The sequence below is a fragment of the Ailuropoda melanoleuca genome, chromosome 2 (assembly GCF_002007445.2).
Source record: "Ailuropoda melanoleuca isolate Jingjing chromosome 2, ASM200744v2, whole genome shotgun sequence".
Taxonomy (NCBI): domain Eukaryota; kingdom Metazoa; phylum Chordata; class Mammalia; order Carnivora; family Ursidae; genus Ailuropoda; species Ailuropoda melanoleuca.
The window spans coordinates 146,430,109-146,453,228 of NC_048219.1; the positions used below are offsets into that span (position 1 = coordinate 146,430,109).

General features: G+C 41.9%; 1 protein-coding gene across 1 annotated transcript in view; it reads right to left on the minus strand.

Annotated features, from left to right (window-relative positions):
* The window catches only part of TTN (titin), a 271,544-nt gene that overhangs the window by 180,859 nt on the left and 67,565 nt on the right, over nucleotides 1-23,120 (minus strand). The window contains 40 exon segments of the mRNA XM_034654809.1: nucleotides 1,295-1,582; nucleotides 1,724-2,011; nucleotides 2,151-2,429; nucleotides 2,532-2,810; nucleotides 2,906-3,184; nucleotides 3,375-3,662; nucleotides 3,753-4,031; nucleotides 4,182-4,463; nucleotides 4,579-4,857; nucleotides 5,115-5,396; nucleotides 5,930-6,217; nucleotides 6,349-6,636; nucleotides 6,750-7,028; nucleotides 7,139-7,417; nucleotides 7,511-7,789; nucleotides 7,952-8,239; nucleotides 8,354-8,632; nucleotides 9,621-9,902; nucleotides 10,025-10,303; nucleotides 11,616-11,897; nucleotides 12,099-12,377; nucleotides 12,623-12,910; nucleotides 13,017-13,295; nucleotides 13,410-13,688; nucleotides 13,811-14,089; nucleotides 14,190-14,471; nucleotides 14,605-14,883; nucleotides 15,010-15,297; nucleotides 15,412-15,690; nucleotides 15,789-16,067; nucleotides 16,182-16,460; nucleotides 16,556-16,837; nucleotides 16,931-17,209; nucleotides 17,324-17,611; nucleotides 17,730-18,008; nucleotides 18,106-18,384; nucleotides 18,835-19,113; nucleotides 19,210-19,491; nucleotides 20,049-20,612; nucleotides 22,381-22,659. Of these exon segments, the coding sequence (XP_034510700.1) occupies nucleotides 1,295-1,582; nucleotides 1,724-2,011; nucleotides 2,151-2,429; nucleotides 2,532-2,810; nucleotides 2,906-3,184; nucleotides 3,375-3,662; nucleotides 3,753-4,031; nucleotides 4,182-4,463; nucleotides 4,579-4,857; nucleotides 5,115-5,396; nucleotides 5,930-6,217; nucleotides 6,349-6,636; nucleotides 6,750-7,028; nucleotides 7,139-7,417; nucleotides 7,511-7,789; nucleotides 7,952-8,239; nucleotides 8,354-8,632; nucleotides 9,621-9,902; nucleotides 10,025-10,303; nucleotides 11,616-11,897; nucleotides 12,099-12,377; nucleotides 12,623-12,910; nucleotides 13,017-13,295; nucleotides 13,410-13,688; nucleotides 13,811-14,089; nucleotides 14,190-14,471; nucleotides 14,605-14,883; nucleotides 15,010-15,297; nucleotides 15,412-15,690; nucleotides 15,789-16,067; nucleotides 16,182-16,460; nucleotides 16,556-16,837; nucleotides 16,931-17,209; nucleotides 17,324-17,611; nucleotides 17,730-18,008; nucleotides 18,106-18,384; nucleotides 18,835-19,113; nucleotides 19,210-19,491; nucleotides 20,049-20,612; nucleotides 22,381-22,659 (11,547 nt within the window).

Genomic DNA, 23,120 nt, shown 5'->3' on the forward strand with positions numbered 1-23,120 from the left:
GGGATGGAAAAGATATGTATAACTCAAGATGAAGTGAAAAAAGGAATCCCTCTGTCAGAGAAGACTTTAACTTCAGAAAACATATTTATCTGATGCAGTTCAAGGAAGAATAGTTAATAATTAGTAGTTAAGAATAGTTAAGTTGGATCTAAGTAGAAATTTCTTAAAATAAAATGCATGTATTTCTGTAAGCAACCACATCAAATGTTATTGCAAACGGAAAGAGGAAAATACATTAATCTATACTGTTTGATTCTCCTCCCAGCAAAAGAATCATACGTTTAGTGCAAGATCAGAGGCACAGGCTATATCTGGTGTTGGAATCACTCTGAAGTTCACAAGGAATACGAGAGTTTGACTACTCTCCTGTATGTGAAACAGTGGAGGTGTATCTCCTATGGTTGCAAAGATACCAGGTATGTACAATGAGGAATGAGAATAACAAAACTGGGCGAGATATCATAATATTTACGCCAATTTCTCTTATAGACCTTAAATACGTATTCCTTCAACTCTCACAATTTCCCTTCAAAGTGAGGGAGAGCAAGGCTTTCTCTGTTAGTGAAGCAAAAAATTCAAGCTCAGAGATATAAAAATGATTAGGAGTATGTCATAGAGCAAATGGGCTGCTAAATACAATTCTATTTTAATTTCAAGATATCTATAAACTATCCCCACAAAAACCCTCAAAAACTCTCTAATGGATTAGATCAGTAGCTCATTGAGTTAAGGATTTAATTTCTGACAATGGCAGCCATGAACTTGCTACAGAAAGATATGGTTGCCTTCCATAATGTTGGATCTTGATGTTCTTCCTAGGCCTCTCACTTCCACTATTATTTAAGTGGGGGCTAGTGAAGGAAGAGAGGTTTGCACAAGCTGACTCTTCTTGAAGGGCTTGTTTGGGATCTGCTATCCCCTAGAGTGACAAAATCCACTAATTTACAAACTACTGTCAAAATAAGTCATTTGAGATCACTTCCTTTTTTTGTCTTAAGCTGATTTCTTTCAAACTTGGATTTCCTTGCAATTCTGTGAAAAACTTTGGTTCACTATTTCCCTAGTCTCTATCTTAAGCCTTTGAAAATGGATGTTCAGTCTGTGTTCTATCAATTTTATATTTTTTAACAAAAAATTTCAAAACTTGACCCCATCTGGAAGGCCCTAGATCCAACTGATCTCTTCTAATTACTAGACCATGGTCCTAAACATAACTTTCAAGCACACTCTTCCTCTTGTATTTCAAGATACTGAAAACATAAAAGAGATGTTGCTTCTTGACTGGAACAGGTACCTTGTACACCCAGGTGAGCAGAACAAGAGTCTTTTCCAGCAACGTTGCTTGCGTAGCAGGTGTACTGCCCGGCGTCGCCTTTGCTTACTTTGAGAATTGTCAGAGTGGCAGTATTTTCAACCAAAGTCATCTTGTAGTTGCCTCCAGGGCGAATCTCTCGGTTATCTTTGGCCCAAGTGATTTTGATGGGTGCAGTTCCAGTTACATGACATTTAAAAGAACCACTTTCTCCAAGAGCAAGATCTACCGATACAGGCTTTAGATCAAAGAAAGGAGGCACTTCATGCTCTGAAAAGGATGAAGACCAACATGGTGAATTTGGTTTTCATGCTCCCAGACATGGAGCAGAAACTAAGTGGCACCAGTCCTTTAGCGGCCCACAGCAGTGAAGCTTTTATAATGAAGAGGGTAATGTGATGAGCTACTCACCTGAGAGAATGAGTTTGGCACTAGATGAAGCAGTTCCAAGAGGATTAGAAGCTGAGCAATTGTACTGACCAACATGGCTCTGGTCAGTTTGCAAAATCTGAAGGGTTGCTACGTTATGAACAAAAGACGTTTGCAAATTTGCATCATCTTTCAAAAGCACCCCATCCTTGTACCAAGACACTTGAAGAGGTTCTGAGCCATTGATGCGACATTCAAATGCAACAGGGAAACCAAGAGTCTCATGAACATCCTTCAGTTTTCTTGCAAAGGAAGGTGGAAGTTTACGCTCTGTAAAGAAGTTATAGATAACCCTTGTTTACAAGAGATACAACATCCACGACATATTTCAAGCCATTACAATTTGATGTTTTTAAGAAAATGGGTCTGTCAGCACACAGCAAGACTTGTTAAACGAAACCATCGTCACCTTTGATAACAAGCACGCCGGAAGAAGCTACTGCCCCCACGCTGTTTTCTGCCTTGCATGTGTACTCTCCCACGTCACTGTGGTCCACTTTGTTGATTACTAAAGAGGCGACGTTATTTTTAAATTGCATTTTATATGCAGGAGCCGATCGTAGCTTTGTGTGTTCTTTATACCAAGAAATTCTAATTTCTGGGGTTCCATCCACTTTACACTGTAAAGTCGTGGGTTCTCCAATGGCTGCCTCTACGTGTTGCAGAGGTTCAATGAAATAGGGTGGTTCTAGGGCACAAAGGATGATAATCAATCAATCACGCTACCTTGAAGAGGATGTTTTCAAAGAAGGAAAAGACAGCAACAAAAAGAGGTAACTTGTTAACACACCTAGGACAGACACCAGAGCTTCACAAATATCTTGACCGGCCTCATTTTCTATCAGGCAGCTGTACTGGGCATAATCCTCTATAGTGCTCTCTGTAATTTCCAGGATCGTCGATTTCTCTGTCATGGTAATACTGCAGTTCTGAGACTGTGAAAGAAGGAACTCATTCTTCATCCAGTTCACCGAGATGGGAGGTGTGCCAGTAAACGTGGCCTCGAGGACTATGGGACTTCCAGTCTCCACGTTGAAATCAGCCAACTTTTTCACAAAGGTGGCTGGTTCTGTACGGAGGAAACAGGAGGGTGAAATTGGCATCTTCAAAAGAAGACTTGGAAAGGAATTTTAAGAGACACATGAGTTGGAGAACAGAGCAAACCTTTCACAAAAAGATGGGCAGTACAAGAGGCACTGCCCGCGTCATTGGTCACCAGGCAAGAATAGTCTCCACTCTGCAACGGCTCCACCTCCAACAACTCCAGTTCTGTCACAAAATCTTCCAGAGAGATGGTGCATGACTCCCCTGACACCAGTTCCCTGCTGCCCTTAAACCATTTGACCTTGAACGGAGGGGTGCCTCTAAAGACACTGGTGAAGATGAGGCTCGTTCCAGGTAAAACTTCCACAGAGTCGGGGATTTGTTCGAAAGATGGTGGTTCTGGAACCCCCACGGAAGGGAGAGAGCAAGAGAAAAAAAGGAATCTAGGTGAGATGGCGCTTTTGCTCCTTAAAGAAAAGGGAACTAAGACTGCAAATGAAGACCAGATAGAGAAATTCCACGCGAGGCAGGTGCCACATCACATGGAAGAGACGTGAGGGCAGCTGCGGCCCGCCTCTCACACACTGACCTTGCACGGTCAGGACGGCCGAGCACTCGTCAGAACCAGCCACGTTGGCAGCCACACACGTGTATACGCCTGTGTCCGAGGGCTCCAATAAGCTCAGATTCAACGTGCAGACATTTTCTGAAAAGCTGGACTGGCATTTAGGTCCGCTAACAAGCTCATTTCCATCCTGAAACCAGCCAACTGAAATCGGGGCTGAGCCAGAGACTCGGCACTCCAGAACGGCCGAGGTCCCCAGGATGGCGTTCATGTCTTTCAGCTTGCGGATGAAGGAAGGAGGCACAACTCGATCTATGTGGAGAAGGGTAGTTTCCATTTAAAGAGCAGCTTTTTTTTTTTCCAGGAGAAATTATAGATTCATAAAAACCTCACACTACTCACCCGACACGTGGACAGATACAGAGCAGGTACTTTTACCAACACTGTTTTTCACTTCAAAGCTATATAACCCCTTGTCACTCATTTCTGCACAAGGGATTTTAATGGAAGCCACTTTGTTGATGAATGTAATCTGATGTTTGCTGTCTGCAGATAATTCTCTCCCATCTTTGAACCACTTGACTGAAAGTTCTGGTGTTCCAGCCACTACACACTCTAAAGCAAAAGGATTTCCAGTAGTCACAGTCATGGGTTCTGGCCTCTCTACGATTCTGGCTGGTTCTAAAAGAAGAAGTATAGTGCATTGAAAATAAAGTCACCTTCCAAACTGAGAGTGTAATCAATATATAATGGGGTAAGAATAGTATTTGCAGATCATGACCATGGGCCAATCAATTTGATTTTTTTCTCAGGTTGTACTTTGTTACTAACCTACTACAGTCAAGACTGCTGAACACTCTCTCATCCCAGCATCATTTTTGATTTGGCACACATATTTTCCAGAATCAGATGCTTCAGGGCTCCCAAGCTGGAGGGTTGCGACATTATCGACGAATGAAATCCTAGTGTTTTCACTCTCTCTGATGACGTCACCTTTATCTTTCAGCCAGACAACAGAAATTGGCTGGAAGCCTTCAACTACAGCCCGTAACTCAACAGCATCCCCAACAAGAGTTGAGGTGTCGCTTAGCTTTTTCACAAACCGTGGGGGTTCTAATGAAAGAAATTTGTGGTTAGAGAAAAAAAGAATCACAGCCACATAAGTTATTAGTTAAACAAGAAAAGATGAAAGGAAGAGACATATATTTTTGTGCCCGCTTATACAAACCTTTGAACTTGACAGTGCAAACACACGTGTCGCTTCCCACCTCATTAGTAGCTTTGCAATGATATTCTCCTACATCAGAAGCATCAAGGTTAAGGATATGAAGACTTGTATCAAAATTTTTTGAAGTGATTTTAAATTTCTTGCTGCTTCGAACTTGCTTTCGATCTTTAACCCACACCACTTCAAATGGGGGGGTTCCCGAAATTTCACATTGGAAGATAACATCAGAACCTTTAAGAGCTCCTATTGGAGCAGGCTTCTGGGTGAAAACAGGAGGTGCTACCAGAAAAAAAGAAGATAAATGATGAGAAAATTTGCTTACTGAAAAGGAAAAATAGTATTTTAGAATCCAGGATCGATAAGAATGATTGGTGTGACCGTATGACAGTATGGTAATGCAAGAAATAACAATTCACAAAAACTAGTTTAAGGAATTGCAAGCAAATCCCCATAGTGAGCCTTGTTATTTTGGAGCTCATAACATTGCTGAAAAAGAATCCAATCAGAGGAGAAGAAAGAAGTTTAGGGTGTCTAACCTTTAACGGTCAGGGCTGTGCTGCAGCTGGCATCACCAACACCATTATGAGCTTCACAGATATAGTCCCCGCTATCCTCAGTGCTGCCTTCATTGATGGTAAGCAGTGCCACAGAATTAACGAATGACATGTTGTATTTCCAACTTTCATGGAGTTCACTGTCATTTCGGAACCACACAACTTTGATTTCTGGGGAACCACTTATTTTGCATTCCAGTTGGATGGATTCTCCCTGCTTCGCAACTTTAGAAGCTTCTAGCTTCTTAACAAACTTGGGAGGTTCTAGTAAATCAAAGGAAAAAACAGCTTGTGTTTGTAGTTGAAGATCCTATAAATACATGTTTAAACCGGTTTATTAAGAATATACTTTCTGATTATTTTATGGTAAAATGTTATGTTTTCTATTAAACAAGATTTTAATAGAGAACTTCATTGTTAAGTTTATTTTTGTAGTTTGGATATATAAGCTAAGATATATAAATTAATGTATTATAGAGGTATTTGATCAAAATTTAGTAATGATAAATCAGAATGCCATATAACAGAAAATAAAATAGGAGAATGGATAGTTGAAACAGTACTTAACAAATTTCAATTAGACACTATCTGATAGGATCACACTTAGAGTTGACACTACTTTAAAGAACAATATAAAGACAAAACAGAACTTTGATTAATGTTTTCAACACTAATATACAAATTCTAACATGACCCAGTTAGTTTTTCCCACACACTTAAAAACTAAAGGAACTTTTAGAAAACCATTACACAAACGTGGGAAAGAACAGATATTTGTAGGTGTCATGTAATGATACCTTTTACACTGAGTTGAGCTGAGCACATGTCTTTGCCAACATCATTGGTTGCTTGGCAAGTATATTGACCAGAGTCTCCTTTGCCTACTTTAAGAATTCTCAGATGGGGAGTGTTTCCCACACATGTGATCGTATAATTTCCTCCAGGACGTATCTCCTTGTTATCTTTTGACCAAGTGATTCGCATTGGTTGAGCACCAGTAACATGACACTCAAAGTCAGCACTTTCCCCAGCAATGACATCGATAGATACAGGCTTGATGTCAAAGAAGGGAGATTTCTTAGGTTCTGGAAAATGAAAAGAAAAGGCAATGTGTGTTTTTGTTTGTTTTACCTTTTCCATTTGCCATTTCTACTCTGACAATGAATAAGAAGTCACGGTTTGGTTTGCAAAGGGAAAGATTCACACGGGAACAAACCTCTTGCTGTCAGTCTAGCACTAGAAGACGCTGTTCCAAGTGGGTTAGAAGCTGAGCAGGAGTACTGGCCGGAGTGACTCAAGTCAGTTTGCAAAATTTTTAAAGTTGCCACATTATCTACAAATGACGTCTGTAGATTTTCGTCATCTCGTAAAAGTACCCCATCTCTATACCAACACACTTGGATGGGTGCGGAGCCATTTAATCGACAAGTGAGTGTAACCGGCAACCCAACAGTCTGTTCAATGTCTTTCAGCTGTCTTGCAAAGGAAGGTGGGAGTTGGCGCTCTGTAGGAAGACAAGCGATACTTGAGCCATCAGTAGATGAAACGAAAATTTCTCCACAAAGATAAAAGAATTAAAATTAAAAAATTTCCTCATTTCTGAATTCATATCATCACCTTGAATTCTGAAGACAGTCTTAGAAGAAGCAGTTCCTATGCTATTTTCTGCTTTACATGTGTACTCCCCACTGTCATTAATAGTCACTTTATTAAAAACCAGCGTGGCCACATTGTTTGTAAAATAGGTCCTGTATTCCGGAGTTGGCCGTAATTTAGTGTCTCCTTTGTACCAAGACACTGTAATTTCTGGTGTCCCAGCAACTTGGCACTGTAAAGAAACTGAATCTCCAGCAGATGCCTCCAGGGGTTCTAGTTCCGTAACAAAATAAGGTGGTTCTGAAGAAGAAAGGATCACAGTCAGCCACTGGAATTAAAGAACACCAAACAAAGCATGCTTTGTGTTACATGAATGCCGATCATTAAGGAGAGAACATAAGACAACACACCTAACGTAGAAACCAGAGCTTGGCAAACATCCCTCCCTGCCTCGTTTTCAATTTCGCAGGAGTACTGTCCTGCATCTCTTTTTGTGCTGCTGAGAATTTCTAGAATGCAAGTTTTCTCCGTTGTGACTATGCTGCATCTCTCAGATGGAGCTACGTTAACACCATCCTTTTTCCAGGCAACTGAAATCGGAAGTGTCCCAGTGTAGGTGCCCTCCAGAATTATGGACTTCCCTGGCTCTACAGAGTGATCACTTAACTTCTTCACAAAGGTAGCCGGTTCTGGTGAGGGACAAAGCACAGCAATTAAACACGGTAAGAGTGCAAAGATGTCAGCGTAGAGAAAATAAGAAGGGCAAATGCACTTGAGCAAACCTTTCACAAAGAGATGAGTCGTGCAGGACGTTTGGCCAGCATTGTTAGAAACCACACAAGTGTATTCCCCACTCTGAGAGATGTCAACATTAAATAATTCCAGTTCTGCCACAGTGTCTTCAAAATAAATGTTGCACCGGTCTCCTCTCATGAGTTCTCTGGCGCCTCTGAACCAGCCGACCTTGAAGGGAGGGGTCCCTCGAATAACGCTTGTGAAGGTGACATTTTTGCCTGGTAGTATTTCCAAAGGTTCAGGTTCCTTCACGAAAGAGGGTGGTTCTACATAGACATGGAGGACAGTGAAAAGAGCCCGTAAGCTTCTCATTCAGTTGCGACTTTGAATTGAAAAGGAAGAGCCCTTTTCAATGTGTGTCAAATGGGTGCCTGGATGGGCACCCAAAGGAGAATTTGTAAGAAATTGTTTGCGTACGTAACACTGACCTTGTACAGCCAACACTGCACGACATTCATCAGAGCCGGCGGCATTAGCAGCCACACACGTGTAATTGCCTGTGTCCGAGGAGTCCAGAGAATTCAGCTGTAATGTGCAGACGTTATCGGAGAATGTGGTTTGGTACTTTGCTCCGCTGACAATCTTAGTTTTTTCATGAAACCAGGCAACAGAGATAGGTGATGACCCAGCTACTTTGCACTCCAGGATGCAAGAAGTACCCAGCACCCCAAGAGTACCTCTCAGTCTTCGGGTGAAAGAGGGAGGGACCATTCGGTCTGTGTGAGGAAAGGCAAGAGATCATCATGGTTTGAAAGAGTAGAACAGCTGTGAGGAAAGGAAGCTGATGAAGGCATTCGCATACGCAATGGGGGGAATAGAGCAGAACTGACCTGAAACGTCAACCACAGCTGTGCAGCTGCTTTTTCCAACGTTATTTTGAACCTGGAAGGTGTATGTGCCTGCGTCTTGCCTTTCAACAGAGAGTATCTTTAAGGAAGAGATTTTGTTGTAGAAGCTAAATTTGTGTTTTTGGCTGCTGGTCAACAGCTTTCCGTCTTTGTACCATTCTACCGAGAGTTCGGGAGTGCCGGCCACCTTACACTCCAGAGTGCACGTTTCTCCCACAGTCACTGTCATTGATCCTGCTTTCTCAACAATGACTGCAGGCTCTGAAATAAAATGTGATAGCCATCTGTCAAAGTCCGTTACCATTACCACGCCTCTACTCTCAAATTCACTGAGACTGTTTCTTCCCGTGGTGTGGTTGTGCTAGGGCTCTCTCCTTAGAGAGAGATGATACCACAATTACACACTATCATGAAATGATGGGCTATTATTAAGAAATATGTGCACCAGTTGACTTCCAAAACAATGCAATGTATACTAGACAGTGTGTACTGATCTGCACTTGACCCTCTCTCTAGAGCAAAGTATTCATGTTATTATAAATTACTTGATATTTTTGCTTTAAGGTGCTAAAGCTAGTGGTTTTCCAAGCTGTTCTCCAAACAATTGCTGAATTAAAATGTCCAAAGGTGCAAGTCTTTCCTATCTAACTCTGATCTTGGGAGTTCTTGCCAGCATTAACAGCTAGTACTTTGGAAATAAAATTTCCTTGTTGCAAAAGCTGGCTTCCCATAGTTTTCATGCTCAGTCATGATTATATTGGCTAATCCATCAAGAAAAGTAGTAAGTAAACATTGAAACAGATGGCTAATTTTTATTAGGATCACAGAAACAGGAAGAGTTTGAAAGATCAATTAGGGGAAAAGAAAGATTGATTAGGTCCTTTCTCCTAAACCTTTCTTTTTTTTGGTCTTTCTTTCATTTTGTTCTTATTTTATTTATTTATTTGAGAGAGAGAGACAGACAGAAAGAGAGAGTGAGAGGTGGGTAGAGGGAGAGGGAAAAGCAGACTCCCCACTAAGCAGAGAGCCCGACAGGGGGCTCGATCCCAGGACCTTGGGATCATGACCTGAGACAAAGGCAGATGCTTAACTGACTGAGCAATCCAGGCAACCCTCTTCTAAACCTTTCAAACAGGTAAGGATTACTATCCCTCTAGAAGAAATTCAGAACAGGAGATTCTACCAGTGGCTCATCTCAGTGTTTGGCATCACCTTCTATCAGGGGACCGTTGTACCATATTGTACCAACCTAAAACAGTCAGTGTGGCCATGTTCTCCCTCATTCCACCATCATTCTTGATTTGACAGATATACTTCCCAGCATTAGCTGGTTCTGCTTTTGCAAACTGCAGAGTTGCAACATTTTCTACAAATGTAATTCTGATGTTTTCACTTTCTCTGATCACTTCTTCTTTCTCTTTAAGCCACTGGACAGAAATAGGCTGGGCTCCTTCTATGGATGCTTGTAACTCAGCAGGCTCGCCAGCTACAACCGTGAGGCTGTTCAGTTTGGAGACAAATCTTGGTGGTTCTGAACAAGGAAAGATGTGTGGAGAGTGTTGAAAACATTGTCCAGATAATGGAAGAGAGAGAGAAAAAGTAAGTGTTTTGCACATTCCTGCCATTTCTGCCAGATGCAGGAAATACGCTTACCTTTTAATTTTACAGTACAAATACAAGTATCACTTCCGACTTCATTCTGGGCTTTGCAGTAGTATTCACCAATGTCCGAAGCTTCAACATTGAGAATGTGAATACTTGCGTGGAAATTTTTGGATGCAATCTTGTATTTCTTGCTACTTCGGAGCTGCCGCTTGTCTTTGTACCAGATCACGTCGAATGGTGGTGTTCCCGATAATTCACACTCAAGACTAACTTCAGTATTTTTAAGGGTTTCTACTACAGGAGGGAAGCTGCTAAAAACAGGTGGTTCTGTAAAAAGCAAGAATTTCTAATGAATTGGGCTATTTAATTTCACAGAACGTTTTTATTTGTTTTTAAGGTGGAAGAAAGAGTGAAGATACTCTAACGGGGAAACAGTGTCCAGAGCTATCGCTTTAGTGTTGAGGAATAACCGCTTTGGAGAAGCCATTAGCCTTTACAAAAATCACCCCGCTTCCTTGGCAGAAAGCCCAGACAAGACCTCCAGGTGTCCTTACTGAGGAGTTCAACCTTCCATCTATCTTACCTTACTCATTTATCTTGGACAATAAGGACTGATGCAAAAATTGTAAACAAAAACCAAACCCAAGTACATTCAATTAAGATGATATTCATGAGGTTTAGAATCTTGACTTCAGGGTTGAAATTTTCTGTATATGCTCTATAATGGAGATAGCTGGAAGCCATTATGACACTTGTCATCTAAGTCTTCCACGTCAACAAATGTTATTGAAATAATTGCTTCACACCATGACAGACTTGGACTTTGTGATAAAAATACTGGAAAATGGTCACAGAAAATACTGGTATTCATTGTACCAAGGTATAGTGATATAATTTTTAAAAAATAGGAACCAATTCTTGAGAGAGAAAAAATATATATAATTGTCCATTATTTTTTATATATATATATATATATATGTATATATTTTTAAGTAGGCTCCAGAGTGGAGCCTAACATGGGGCTTGAATGCACAACCCTGAGATTAAGACCTGAAATCAAGAGTTGGACACTTAACTGACCAAGCTACCCAGGCACGCCTCTAATTGTCCTCTTTCAAATGTAAGGTTAAACCTGTATTGCTTGCATCTTATATATATGTGGTAAATATTCTTTGTTATTAATGCTAAAGATTATAGTGAGGCTGATGATATATTCATAAGCTGACCAAAGGCAAAAATAGATTTTAAAACGCCTACTTTTCCTTTCCCTTTCTCTCCCTTCCTTCCTTCCTTCCTTCCTTCCTTCCTTCCTTCCTTCTTTCTTTCTTTCTTTCTTTCTTTCTTTCTTTTTCTTTCTTGTATGTTTGTGAAACATTGAATTTAAACTGCTTGGCCAATGTGTTGAGGTGATCAGAATGATGGCATTGGAATAACAAGAAAAATATCCCAGAATGATTAGCTACATGTAAGGAAATCTTAAGAAAGAAGATCTAAAAAGGGAAATAATACTAGTTTGGGGAAGTATTCTATGATCTCAAATGGAAGCTAAAATGACAGTGAAAGAATAAAAAGCTATGATACCCCAGGGGAGGAGAAGGTGGGTTTCAGGTAATGAGGGACAGAAAGAAGAGATTTCTACCTTTTACGATAACCTTGGTACTGCAGCTTGTGCTGCCGGCAGGATTCTGAGCCTCACAAATGAAATCCCCACTGTCCTCAGTGCCGAGATTGTTCATCTGTAGGACGGCCACTGCGTCAATGAAAGTCATTCTGTATTTATTACTGGTGTGGAGTTCGTGTTCATTTCTGTACCACACAACTCTGATTTCTGGGGATCCCGTTATCTTGCATTCGAGTCGTGTGGAGTCACCTGCTTTCACTATTTTGGATGCTTCTAATTTCTTTACAAACTTTGGTGGTTCTAGAGAGTGAAGGAAAGAGGAGATTATGAGGGAACAGATATAAAAAACAAACGCTAAATTAGGTAGTATGCAGGAAAGAGGAAAAGATGAACAATGCCTGGCAAATACTGTGTACTGTTAGAGAGAAGACTGGGTAGATGCACTGTACAGAAGGGAGCCACAGGTCAGACAGAAATGTGAAACAATCAAGCAGTGCACACCTGTCACAAGCAACACTGTAGTACAAGAGTCGCTACCAACGTCATTGGTAACTTGGCAAGTGTATTGTCCAGTCTTGGAAGCATCCACTGAATAGAGATTTAAGAAGCTAGTTGACCCTTCCAAGCCAATGAAACATTTAGGTCCAGAGGCAAGTTCCACATCATCTTTAAACCATTTTATTTTAAATGGTGGTGTTCCTTTCAGTACTGCCTTAAATTCTACTGTAGAATCCGGTATGGCTTGTTGTCGTTCAGGTTTCACCAGGAAGCTTGGTGGTTCTACAGATGTTAAGAGAAATATACTTAATTAGATTCCTTGTAGTTAACGTGTTTTGACAGTCATATGGATGTGTAAGCAAACATTTCTGAAAAGAGGCAACAACGGTGTATTTCTTGAACTCAATAAATACAGAACCACACAACAGAATTATTGAGACTTTTAGGTCTAAAGGACACAAAGGAAGAGTGGCACATTTAAAAAGCAATCACAAAGAAGAATCAAGAAGAGGAAAAGAAGTTCTAACCTTTAACAGTTAAGATGCCACTGCATGCATCATCCCCTGCTACGTTTGAGACCTTGCATGTGTAATTCGCCGTATCCTCTAATTCCAGATTATTAACTTCCAGTGACACCGTGTTCTCGTGACTGACAGGTCTGTATTTTGCACTTGTAGATATTTCTTTTCCGTCCTTAAACCACTGAGCGCTAATAGGAAGTGAGCCAGAAACCTTGCATTCCATACGAATAGAAGAGCCCAGAACTTTATCCATTTTGGTTAATTTTTTGGTGAAAGATGGAGGGATATCTTGATCTATCCAATACAAACAGCAAAACACATCGATTAATATGTTGCCACTTGTTTACAAGGGATAGAGGTCACAGAGATAAGGGAAGCCAAGCAGGGCCAAAGTACACACCTAGCACTCTCAGGTGGGCGTCGCAGCTACTGCTTCCAAAGTCATTTTCCACCTTGAATGTGTACTGACCACTGTCTTGCTTCATGACTGACTGAATCCTAAAACTGGCCACATTATTTTCAAAACTCATCGAAAAATATCTACTAGGCACAATTTGTTTTCCATCCTTCAGCCATTTCACTTTGAGTTCTGGTGTTCCGGCCACTACGCACTCCAGAGTCACCGGGTCTTTCTCAGTGACATCAACAGACTTCGCTTTCTCTAGGATTTGAGCAGGCTCTGCAGTGAGAATTAAAGTGCACATGAGCTGCATTGCTAATTCCGCTAGAAATACAGGGTGCTTATGAAACTGTCCCCCCATCGACTAAGACCTCAAGAGAACAGCTTACAGACCTTGGACTAAAAGGAAAGCATAACACCGCTCAACGCCTGACTCGTTCTTGGCTTGACACGTGTATCTCCCGCTGTGTCCGTTGTCCACAGCTCTGATCTGAAGCGTGGCCACATTGTTCACAAACGAAATATGAACATTATCATCTTCATCAAGAATGTGATCATCCTTGAGCCAGGTTATAGAAATGAGAGGAGAGCCTGCCACCGTACTCTGAAAGGTGGCAGAGCTTTTCAAAACAGTGGTGATGTTCTCTATCTTCTTCACGAACGATGGTGGTTCTGTGATTCAGTGAGATAGTGGGAAAAGAAGAGGCATGGTTGAGCTTCTCCTTGTGATCATAAAATGAAAGAGCATTGCGAAATTCTTACATGGTAGCCTGCTTCTCGTGTGTGCCACTGACCTTTCAGGGAGACCCGGGTACTGCTAGAGCAGCTGCCGCCTTCATTGGATACGATGCACTGGTATTCACCAGTGTCTGAGGGGTCACACCGGGTTATATGGAGGTTAAACACGGATACTCTGTCGGTTAGGGTATACTTTTTGCTGCTTCGAATTTCCTTGTTATTCCTCAGCCAAGTGACCTCAAATGGAGACGTTCCCGCCACTTCACACTCCAGCTGCACGTCACTATCTTTCACGACCTCCACGGGCCTCAGCTCCCTGATAAAGGTGGGAGGTTCTAAAGATTCAAAAGGAAGACAAACACGAGCTTACTCAAGGGAAAACCGACGGCCTGGCCGGCAGCACAGCCGAAAGGGCAAACGGACCCAGTAACGCACCTTTCACTTTTAATTCAATGCTGCAGCTTGCCGTGCCTGCGTCATTGCGGGCTTCACAGACGTAAGTCCCGCTGTTTTCTACCCTGGCACCAGAAATTTGGAAAGTGGCTAAACCATCGATGAAGGAAATGCCATATTTCTTAATGGCTGTTATTTCATTCCCGTCCAGATACCAAGAAACTCTGATTTCAGGAGTGCCTGTTATTTGGCATTCAAATGTTGTCGACTGTCCGTTTCTCAGCACTAATACGGGGCTGGGCTTCTTTATGAATTGAGGAGGTTCTAAAGATGGGGAAGAAAGTCCACATTGAGCATCTTTTTAAAACAAAGGTCAGAATCGCTTTCTCCAGCCTCTTCCCTCCCCCTCAAGAAAATCCAGACAAGCAAGCAAGAGAGATGTATGCAGAGACCAGACCTTTTACAAAGAGAGTGGCTTTACTGGTTGCGGTGCCAACATCGTTGCTTAGTTGGCAAATGTAGGTCCCAGAATCGGCAGCTTTGGCTGAAAAGAGCTCCAGGAGGGTAGACGTGTCATCCTTCCAAACTGAGCGAGCTGCACCTGAGTGCAACTCTTTGTTATCTTTAAACCACTTTATGGTCATGGGTGCAGTGCCACCCACAAGAGCCTTTAGCTGAACCCTTGTATGGGGACTGACGTCTTGTGACTGTGGCTTTTCCACGAAGTAAGGGGGTTCTGGGATGCAAGACAAAGAAACAAAAAGAGAAAAGAAGGTTTACTTTGGAATGGGGCAGTAAGGGTGAGAATTAAGAAATGAGAGAGCAGACCAGTCCTTGATAAGGGGAGATAAAAAGTGCCAACCTTTGACTGTGAGATGGCCACTGCACTGGTTGTGTCCTGCCTTATTGGTGGCCGAACAGGTGTACGTCCCACTGTCTGTACCTTCCAGATGACTGATTTCCAAGAAGGCAGTATTGTCATGAAAAGAGAATTTGTATTTTTCACTAGCTGTTATTTCCTGGTCGTCTTTGAACCACTGGATGCTGATGGGGTGTGACCCAGCCACTATACATTCTAAGTCAATAAAAGACCCTTTAATGCTGTCCATTTTCTTTAGCTTTTTGGTGAATGAGGGAGGTATGATAAGATCTATGCAATGAAAAAGCAAGAAACCAAAAAAAAGAAAGTTAGGTCAATGCAGCAATTTGTATTTTCTGTAAAATTGTAGGAGATGAGGAGGAGACGCTCAGTTTCAATACCAACCTAATACATTAATGCTAGCCTTGCAGCTGCTTCTCCCAACATCATTTTGGACCTCAAAAGTATATTCTCCACTATCTCTCTTTTCTGTAGAAATAATCTTCAGTACAGAGACTGTGTCAGTGACGCTGATTTTGTATTTTTGGCCCAGGGTCAGTTCTTGGCCATCTTTAAACCATCTGGCTGTAAGCTCTTTAGTCCCTGAAAATTTAACCTGCAAAGTGGCTGGGTCCCCTTGGGTGACATCTATAGACACAGCCTCCTCAGTGATTGTTGCAGGTTCTGTAGAAAACAGAGGGACAGGTGTGGGTGGTGAATCACTCCACTAAAAGGCTCACATCTGCCTTATTCCCTAAAACCCATGGCAAACCTGAACCGACCTTTCACTGAGAGCAGTGCAGAACATCTTTGTATTCCTGCATCATTTCTGGCCTGACAGACATATTTCCCATCATGCTTGACTTCGATGCCACTGAGGTACAGACTAGCCACATTGTTCTCAAAGGTCATTCTTATATTATTGTCCTCGGTGATTTCCTCATTGTCCTTTAACCAAGTCACGGTGATTGGCAAGGAGCCCTTGAGAGTGGCCTGGAAGGCAGCGGTGCCTCCCCGAAGGGAGCTGGTGCTCTCGATCTTCTTCACAAAGGTTGGGGGTTCTAATAGAAGAATAATTCTCAATCAGTGTCAGCTTTAGAGCAAAAGTGGATTTTTGTTGGAACAAAGAGTTCTCTCTACAGAAGAGCCAGCGCGTCATTTGAACGGACACTAACCTCTCAGAGTCACCCGGGCACTGCAGGTGCTGCTGCCCACCTCGTTGGTCACCCGGCACTGGTATTCACCAGCATCCGTGGCAACGAACTTGAGGATCTGCAGGCTCACCAGCTGGTCCTGAATGAAGGTTTTATACTTCCTACCACTTCTCAGCGTGGTGTTGTCTTTGAACCAAGTGATCTCAAAGGGAGGTGTGCCTGCCACCTCGGCCAGCAACATGACGTCGTATTCCTTCAACACTTCAATGGACTTAAATTCTTTGGTAAAGTAAGGTGACTCTACAGCAGGAAAGGAATTACTTTGAGTTAACAAGGGGTGAATCTGGGCTATGGGCCACACCTGTGGTAACACAAGGGGCAATGTGAACACAAACCTTTGACTATCAAAATGCTACCACAGTGGTCACTGCCAGCTTCATTTTGGGCCTCGCACATGTACTCGCCACTGTCTTCAATGGCAACATCTGTAAGTCTTAGGACGGCGGTGGACTCCACAAAAGTCATTTTGTGCTTGCTGCTCTCCTTGATTTCTCTATCATTTGCAAACCATGTGATTTTAATTGGAGGGGTGCCAGTGACTTTGCAGGCCAGCTGGGTGGCGTCTCCCTTCTTTAACAGCTGTGATGGCTCTAACCTCTCAACAAACGTGGCGGGCTCTGCAGAAGGAAGGAAGTTATTAAAAAAACACGAGGAAGAGGAAAGAACTTATAAGGATGATAGCACAAAGATGTCAAGAAAACCACGCAAACCTTTTACAAATAAGTTTGCGCTGCACTCCACGCTTCCGGCGACATTGCTGACTTGGCAGGTGTATGTGCCAGAATCGGAGGTTTTTACTGCATAGAGTTCCAGGGAACTTTCTAAAGCTTCTTTGCTAATATAGCAGCTTCCGCCAGAGACAAGCTCTTTGGCACCCTTAAACCATTTGACTGTGAAAGGGGTGGACCCTTGGAAGGTGCTCTTCAGGCAGACCGCTGAGCCAGGCAGAACGTCCTTGGATGCAGGCTTAGTTACAAAACTGGGTGGTTCTAAAGGAGGGGCATAAGAAAGAATTTCTAAGAGTTAAGAGGCGTGATCTAAGAGAAGAAGCCTTAATTTGAACATTATCTACATTAGAATGAAATGCAAAGTTTCCGGCCAACCTTGCACAATCAGGGCTCCGCTGCTGTCTTTGCTTCCCACAGAATTCGTGGCTCGACAAGTGAAATTGCCTGCGTCATTCATGTCTACTCTGCTTATCTCCAAAGAGGCCGTGCCTTCCACAAAAGCTATTCTGTATTTGTCAGAAGCAGCTATTTCTCTACCGTCCTTGAACCAGGACACCCTCATGGGGAGAGAGCCAGCGACTCTGCAGTCCAGCCTGCAGGTGCTGTTAACAACACTGCCCACGTTGCGTAGGGGTTTGGTAAAGAACGGAGCGATGTCTCGATCTGTTCGTGGCACAAGAAGAGAAGAAAGACAAACATGGGAAATCGCTCAGTGATTTTATTCTTGCTCACTGGTTGGGTTTCAAAGGAAAGGGCAGCATATGTTTCTGAAGATACTAACCTAATACAGTGAACGTTGTTTCGCAGGAGCTGCTGCCCACTTCGTTGGAAATCTCAAATGTGTACTGGCCGCTATCGTGCAGTTCGGCTGAATAAAATTTGAGTTGGGCAACATTGTTTTTAAAACTTATTCGATACTTTTTACTAGCAACCAAAGGTCTTCCATCTTTGTACCATTTGGGCTTGAGCTCTGGGGTGCCTGTGACTGTATACTCCAGCGTGGCTGGGTCTCCTGCTGTCACCTGGATCAGCTCTGCTCTCTCAACAATTTTGGCAGGTTCTACAATGGTATTAAATAGTTAGCATGACCAAGTGTGCGTTAGGGTTCCACTCTAAATGGAAATAGCAATTCTAAGTTAAAATGTTCCTACACGAACCTTTAACTATTAATTCCCCAACAGACGTTTGGCTTCCAGCTTCGTTTTCAGCCAGGCAGGTGTATTTGTCACCAAAACTAATCTGAACGTCAGGGATGATCAAGACTGCGACACCATTAGAAAAGCTCATTTTGATCTTTCCATCTTCTTTAATTATTTCTTGTCCTTTAAACCAGGTGACAGAGATGGGTTCTGACCCTCTCACGGCAGCTTGTAAGGTAACAGTTTGACCTGCTAGTGCGGTAAAATCATCTACTTTCTTTACAAAGCTTGGCGGTTCTAGTTAAAGAGAACAGACAAAGCTTATCAATTCCCAAACACTTTCAACACCATACCCATTTAAGCGTTTCATCTAGATTACATTTCTCTTGCCCAATACCGCCCTTCTGTAGTGTCGGTTAACGAGAAGAATAAGTTAAAATTTAAGAAGAATCACACTTCCATCCGAGAGAAGGAAGCACAGAAGATACGTGGTTATCAGCTGACAACATGGTCATAGATTATTACGTAACCCACTTTTGTTATTGGAGAGTAAATATTTACAGTCATCTCAGAATAAAGACTGGATGAAGGTCACTGACTTTGTCCCCGAGGTCCCAGGTTAAAGCAAAAGTGAAACATATTTTCATGGGTTAGGAGAAGAAGAAAACCCGCCAGTTTCCCCTCTGTGGGTTAAGAAAGCTGTTTTGGCAGCTTGTTGAAGAGGCGTTGTTTCGTTCAAGCACTGACCTTTTAACAAGTGTGTTGCACTGCAGCCACACTTCCCAACTTCGTTAGCAACCACACACTCATATTCACCAACGTCTGCACTATTGAAAGAAAAGATCTCCAGAGACACCAGAGACTTCTGAGAAAACAACCTGTACTTTTTACTACTTCGAATTTGCTTCTTGTCTTTGAACCAGCTGATTTCAAAGGGTCCAGTGCCTGAGATTTCACACTGAAGAAAGGCATTTGTTCCTCTCACTATATCTGCAGGCTCAAGGGTTTTGATGAAAGAAGGAGGCTCTACAAAAGCATGAAAGCATGGTATAAGTAAGGTGTCTCAAGCAAGTAAAACGAAAATCTTTTCTCAGAAAACCCACAGACTCCGAGTCAACAAACCTTTGATAACGATTTCAGCACTGCACGAGTCACTGCCAACGTCATTCACCACCTCACATGAGTAACTGCCACTATCTTCAACTTTGACGTCCGTCAGATCAAGCACAGCCTCAGAATTGACAAAAGACATTCGAATAGTGTTACTCTCACTAAGTTCTTTGTTATTCTTAAACCAAGTGACCTGGATCACAGGTGAGCCTTTCAGCTTGCAGTGGAGGCGTGCTGATTCACCTGGCAGCATTAAATAAGAGGGGTCCACCTTCTTCACGAAGGACGGTGGTTCTACAAGAAGTTAACAAAAAAGAAAGAGATCTGAAGCATCAGCTCCACAAAAAAAAAAAAAAAAAAAGAAANGACATATACCACAAGAAGACACAAACACACATCAAATATCCTGATGAAATTTCTGAAACGGTTGTGGTGCCCTTGATAGCTCTCAATGGTTCCATGATTTTAAAACCCTTTCCTGGTCTCTCAATTAAAAAAATAAACACACAAAAACGCAAGCGAACTCTTGTCTTACACAAAAAGCAAACTCTTTGTCTTACACAGAAAACAACTGCGTAAGAGAAGGTAGTTACGGATTGCCTAGACACTTGAAGTTCTTAGAAGAAATAGGAAGCAGGTTTTGTTAATGGCAGACAGTTTTAAAGGAACAGAGTAGCTTTGGAAGAAGATTGAAAATATAAAATCAGACAACACCACAATTTCGCCAAACCAAAACAACTGCTTAGATGAAATCACTTTAATAATAGTAAAATGTACGGACTGCACGGTTTGTCCACAGTTTTTCTCCAGCGCATCCTTAAAGTGCAAAATAATATTCACGCATCTCTTACCTCTGATGGTAACTGTTGCTGAAGAGGAGCTGCTCCCAGCTTCGTTGGAAGCGGTACAAACGTAAGTTCCTGAATCTTTGAGTTTGGCCAGAGGGATCTCAAGTGATGCTATTTTATCTTCAAAATAGATCTTATAATCTTTCCCGGGGGGGAGTTTTTGCCCATCTTTATTCCATGTCACTGTCACCTTTCTGTCTTCATCCACTTGGCACTCGAGGTGGATCTTCTTATTGATTGCTGATTGCACAGATTCTAATTCTTTAATGAAATGCGGCTTGTCGATGATGATTAACTCAGCTTGGCAGATGTCAGCTCCAAACTTGTTAGAAGCTTTACAAGAATAAACTCCTCTATCTTGAATTGTAAGATTTGAGAGTTCTAAACTGTGTTTATTTTCTGCCTCTGAAATCTTGCAGTTAGGGGAAGGTGACAGCGCAGCCCCATCTTTCTGCCAAATGGTTTCGATCACGGGAGTCCCTAATACTGTGCAGAGGAACTTGGCTGTCTTACCCACAAAAGTTGTAACGGACTTAGGTCTGGAGTAAAAGCTTGGTGGATATGCCTCTGCAAAAGAAATTTTTTTCAACGTTATATTTTGTCCCCACAGAAGCTCTTGCTGTAATTATATATTATAAGAAAGAGAAAAGCTGAGTTATATATTTAGATAGACATGAGACATTATTTAATAAGATAATAAATTAATTAGATGAAAAGATTTGTCAAAGGAAAGGGATGAGAGAGTTCTTTATAGAGGAGAGAGACAGTACTTTCAACGTCTCCATTAAAGGAAAGAACAAATGTTGCTTTGTCTAGCAACGTTAACTTATTATTGTTAAAGATTCATCCACTTTAGTAGCTGATTAGTTGTCTGAAATATTTGATAAGTAATTCAGCTGCTCCTTTAATTCTGTGAGTTAGAAGACTGTGTAAAGAAGATAAAGAAAATGTACTCCACTCTCCTGAAGAATAGGGACATTAAGTGATAAGAAGATGGAGTAGTTTTGTGAAGTCTCTCTAACCTTCATGTCAACCATCAGCAAATCCTTCAATGGCCCAACTTTGAATTCATCCCCTAAATCATTTCCAACTTGTAAAAATATTTCTAGCAGTAATTTCCCATTTCCATTCTGCATTTTGAAGGAAGCCTTTAGGGACCTCTTTTCAATTTAAAAAGAATCCTCCTCCTCCTTTTTTCCCTCTTATTATTTGAAAGCTCAGGTATCAGTCCCCTTACTGAATTGGCCTAATTTGGGTGAAGAGGTTCAAAAGCGTCGTTAAGAAGACTGCCATGCAGCGGATTGCATGGAGACTCTAATCAGAAAGTGAAACCCCTAGATGGGTTATCATGGGCCTGGGTTTCAGATTTTTTGAATCGTAAAAGAGTTGCAAGGGAGAGGAAGCTACAAGGAACCATGACTTTTCCAAGCCAAAAAGATGTGCTGTGTTTGCCTTTCCCCTTCATGCTTCTATTGGAAAAGACCAAGTGGCTGTCCCGCCCCGATATTTAATACACGTCTTCTTTCTCTTAACAACACAGGGAATTGCTACCCCAGCGTTTATATTCACACTTTCCCTTGGAAGAAGAAAGCAAAAGAGAAAGAGACAGAGACAGACAAAAGGAAAGCACTACTGATTTTTTTTTTTTTTTTGCTAATGAGGGAATTCGAATACTTGATGAGTGTCAGCTACTCAAAAGGCATCTTGTTTGTCAATTAGGAAACTGAGAACAGAATATTTATGTAGTTGCTCTTATTTTTAAATCAGTAATAAAGCCTAGGGTGAGAATCCTAATTTGTAGTCCTGAATAGCTCCCTATCTTATTTTAGGACTTAACTTCAGTCTTATGCTCGGGCTTTTTTTTTTTTTTTTTTCAGTTTGTAATTCTGTTCTTAGCTGTTTAACTGGTTCCAAATTATCAAATACAATGGGACATTATTTATTTTTTAGTAGCAACAAACTGTCCTGAAACGTGTCATATTCTGTGCCGAGCCAGGCCATGAGACGTTAGCCAAGATATTTCCACCATGCTAGTCGTTCTAAAGAGAGAGAGAAAAAAACCCAAACCAAACTTTCAGATGCCACTGCTCATTGGATTCCTTGACATTGTTTTCAAAATAATAAGTTATTTTTATTTTTTCTTTAGCTGCTCTTAGAAAGAGGCCAGTACAGAATGAGCTCTCGTCCCACAGGGACTCTGAACGACCTAGCCACCATGTTATAGCTCGGCTGTTGGCTTCTCCGGTTGGCAGGACAAGCCAATCCTGCACCTGTACGAAAAGCAAAACAGGCAACAGTGTGAAGCAGGACGACCATCTCGACGTGTGTCATTTACCTGTCACGGTCAGCGTGGCTGTACAGCTGACGCTGCCATACTCGTTGGAGGCTTTGCAGGTGTACTCGCCACAGTCCACAACCTGGGTTCGCAGGATTTCCAGGGTGGAGACGTACTTCGAAGATCGAATCGAACACTTGTCGCTTTCATAAATTTCTCGGCCAGCTTTAAACCACTGGAACCGGACATTGGGGGCAGTTTGGACCTCGCAGGTGAATTTGGCTAGGTGGCCCAGAGCTACTTCCAGGGGCTCGATTCTCCTTTTGATCACTGGGGCAGCTGCAAAGGGAAGCAGAGGCCATTAGTCCGCCTCCTTATCAGGCATACCACATTTGTCTTTTTCTTCACACTTTTGTTGCTGTTAATGAAGTAAGACAGGTGAAATTGGTGAGATGGATTGCAGCAGTGAAGACAAGTGACTGGAAAATGAGAACAATCACTGAAGGTAAAAGAAGACAATAAGTAGCTTTTAACTTCTTCAATCGTTACTTTGCAGTGGATTGTGAAAAACATGATTAGAAAGTGATGCCATGGGCTTACATGCATAACAACATGATATATTCTTTAAATATACCATGCTAAGAACACTGTGAACAGCATTTAAAAAAAAGTGATATACTAAATACAGTGAGGAAGTGAAACAACACCAAAAAAGAAATACAAATAAACACAAATGGACAATTAATCATGGTTATTCTGAATTCAGGGATGAGACTGGCAATTTCAGACAGCGAGGCGTT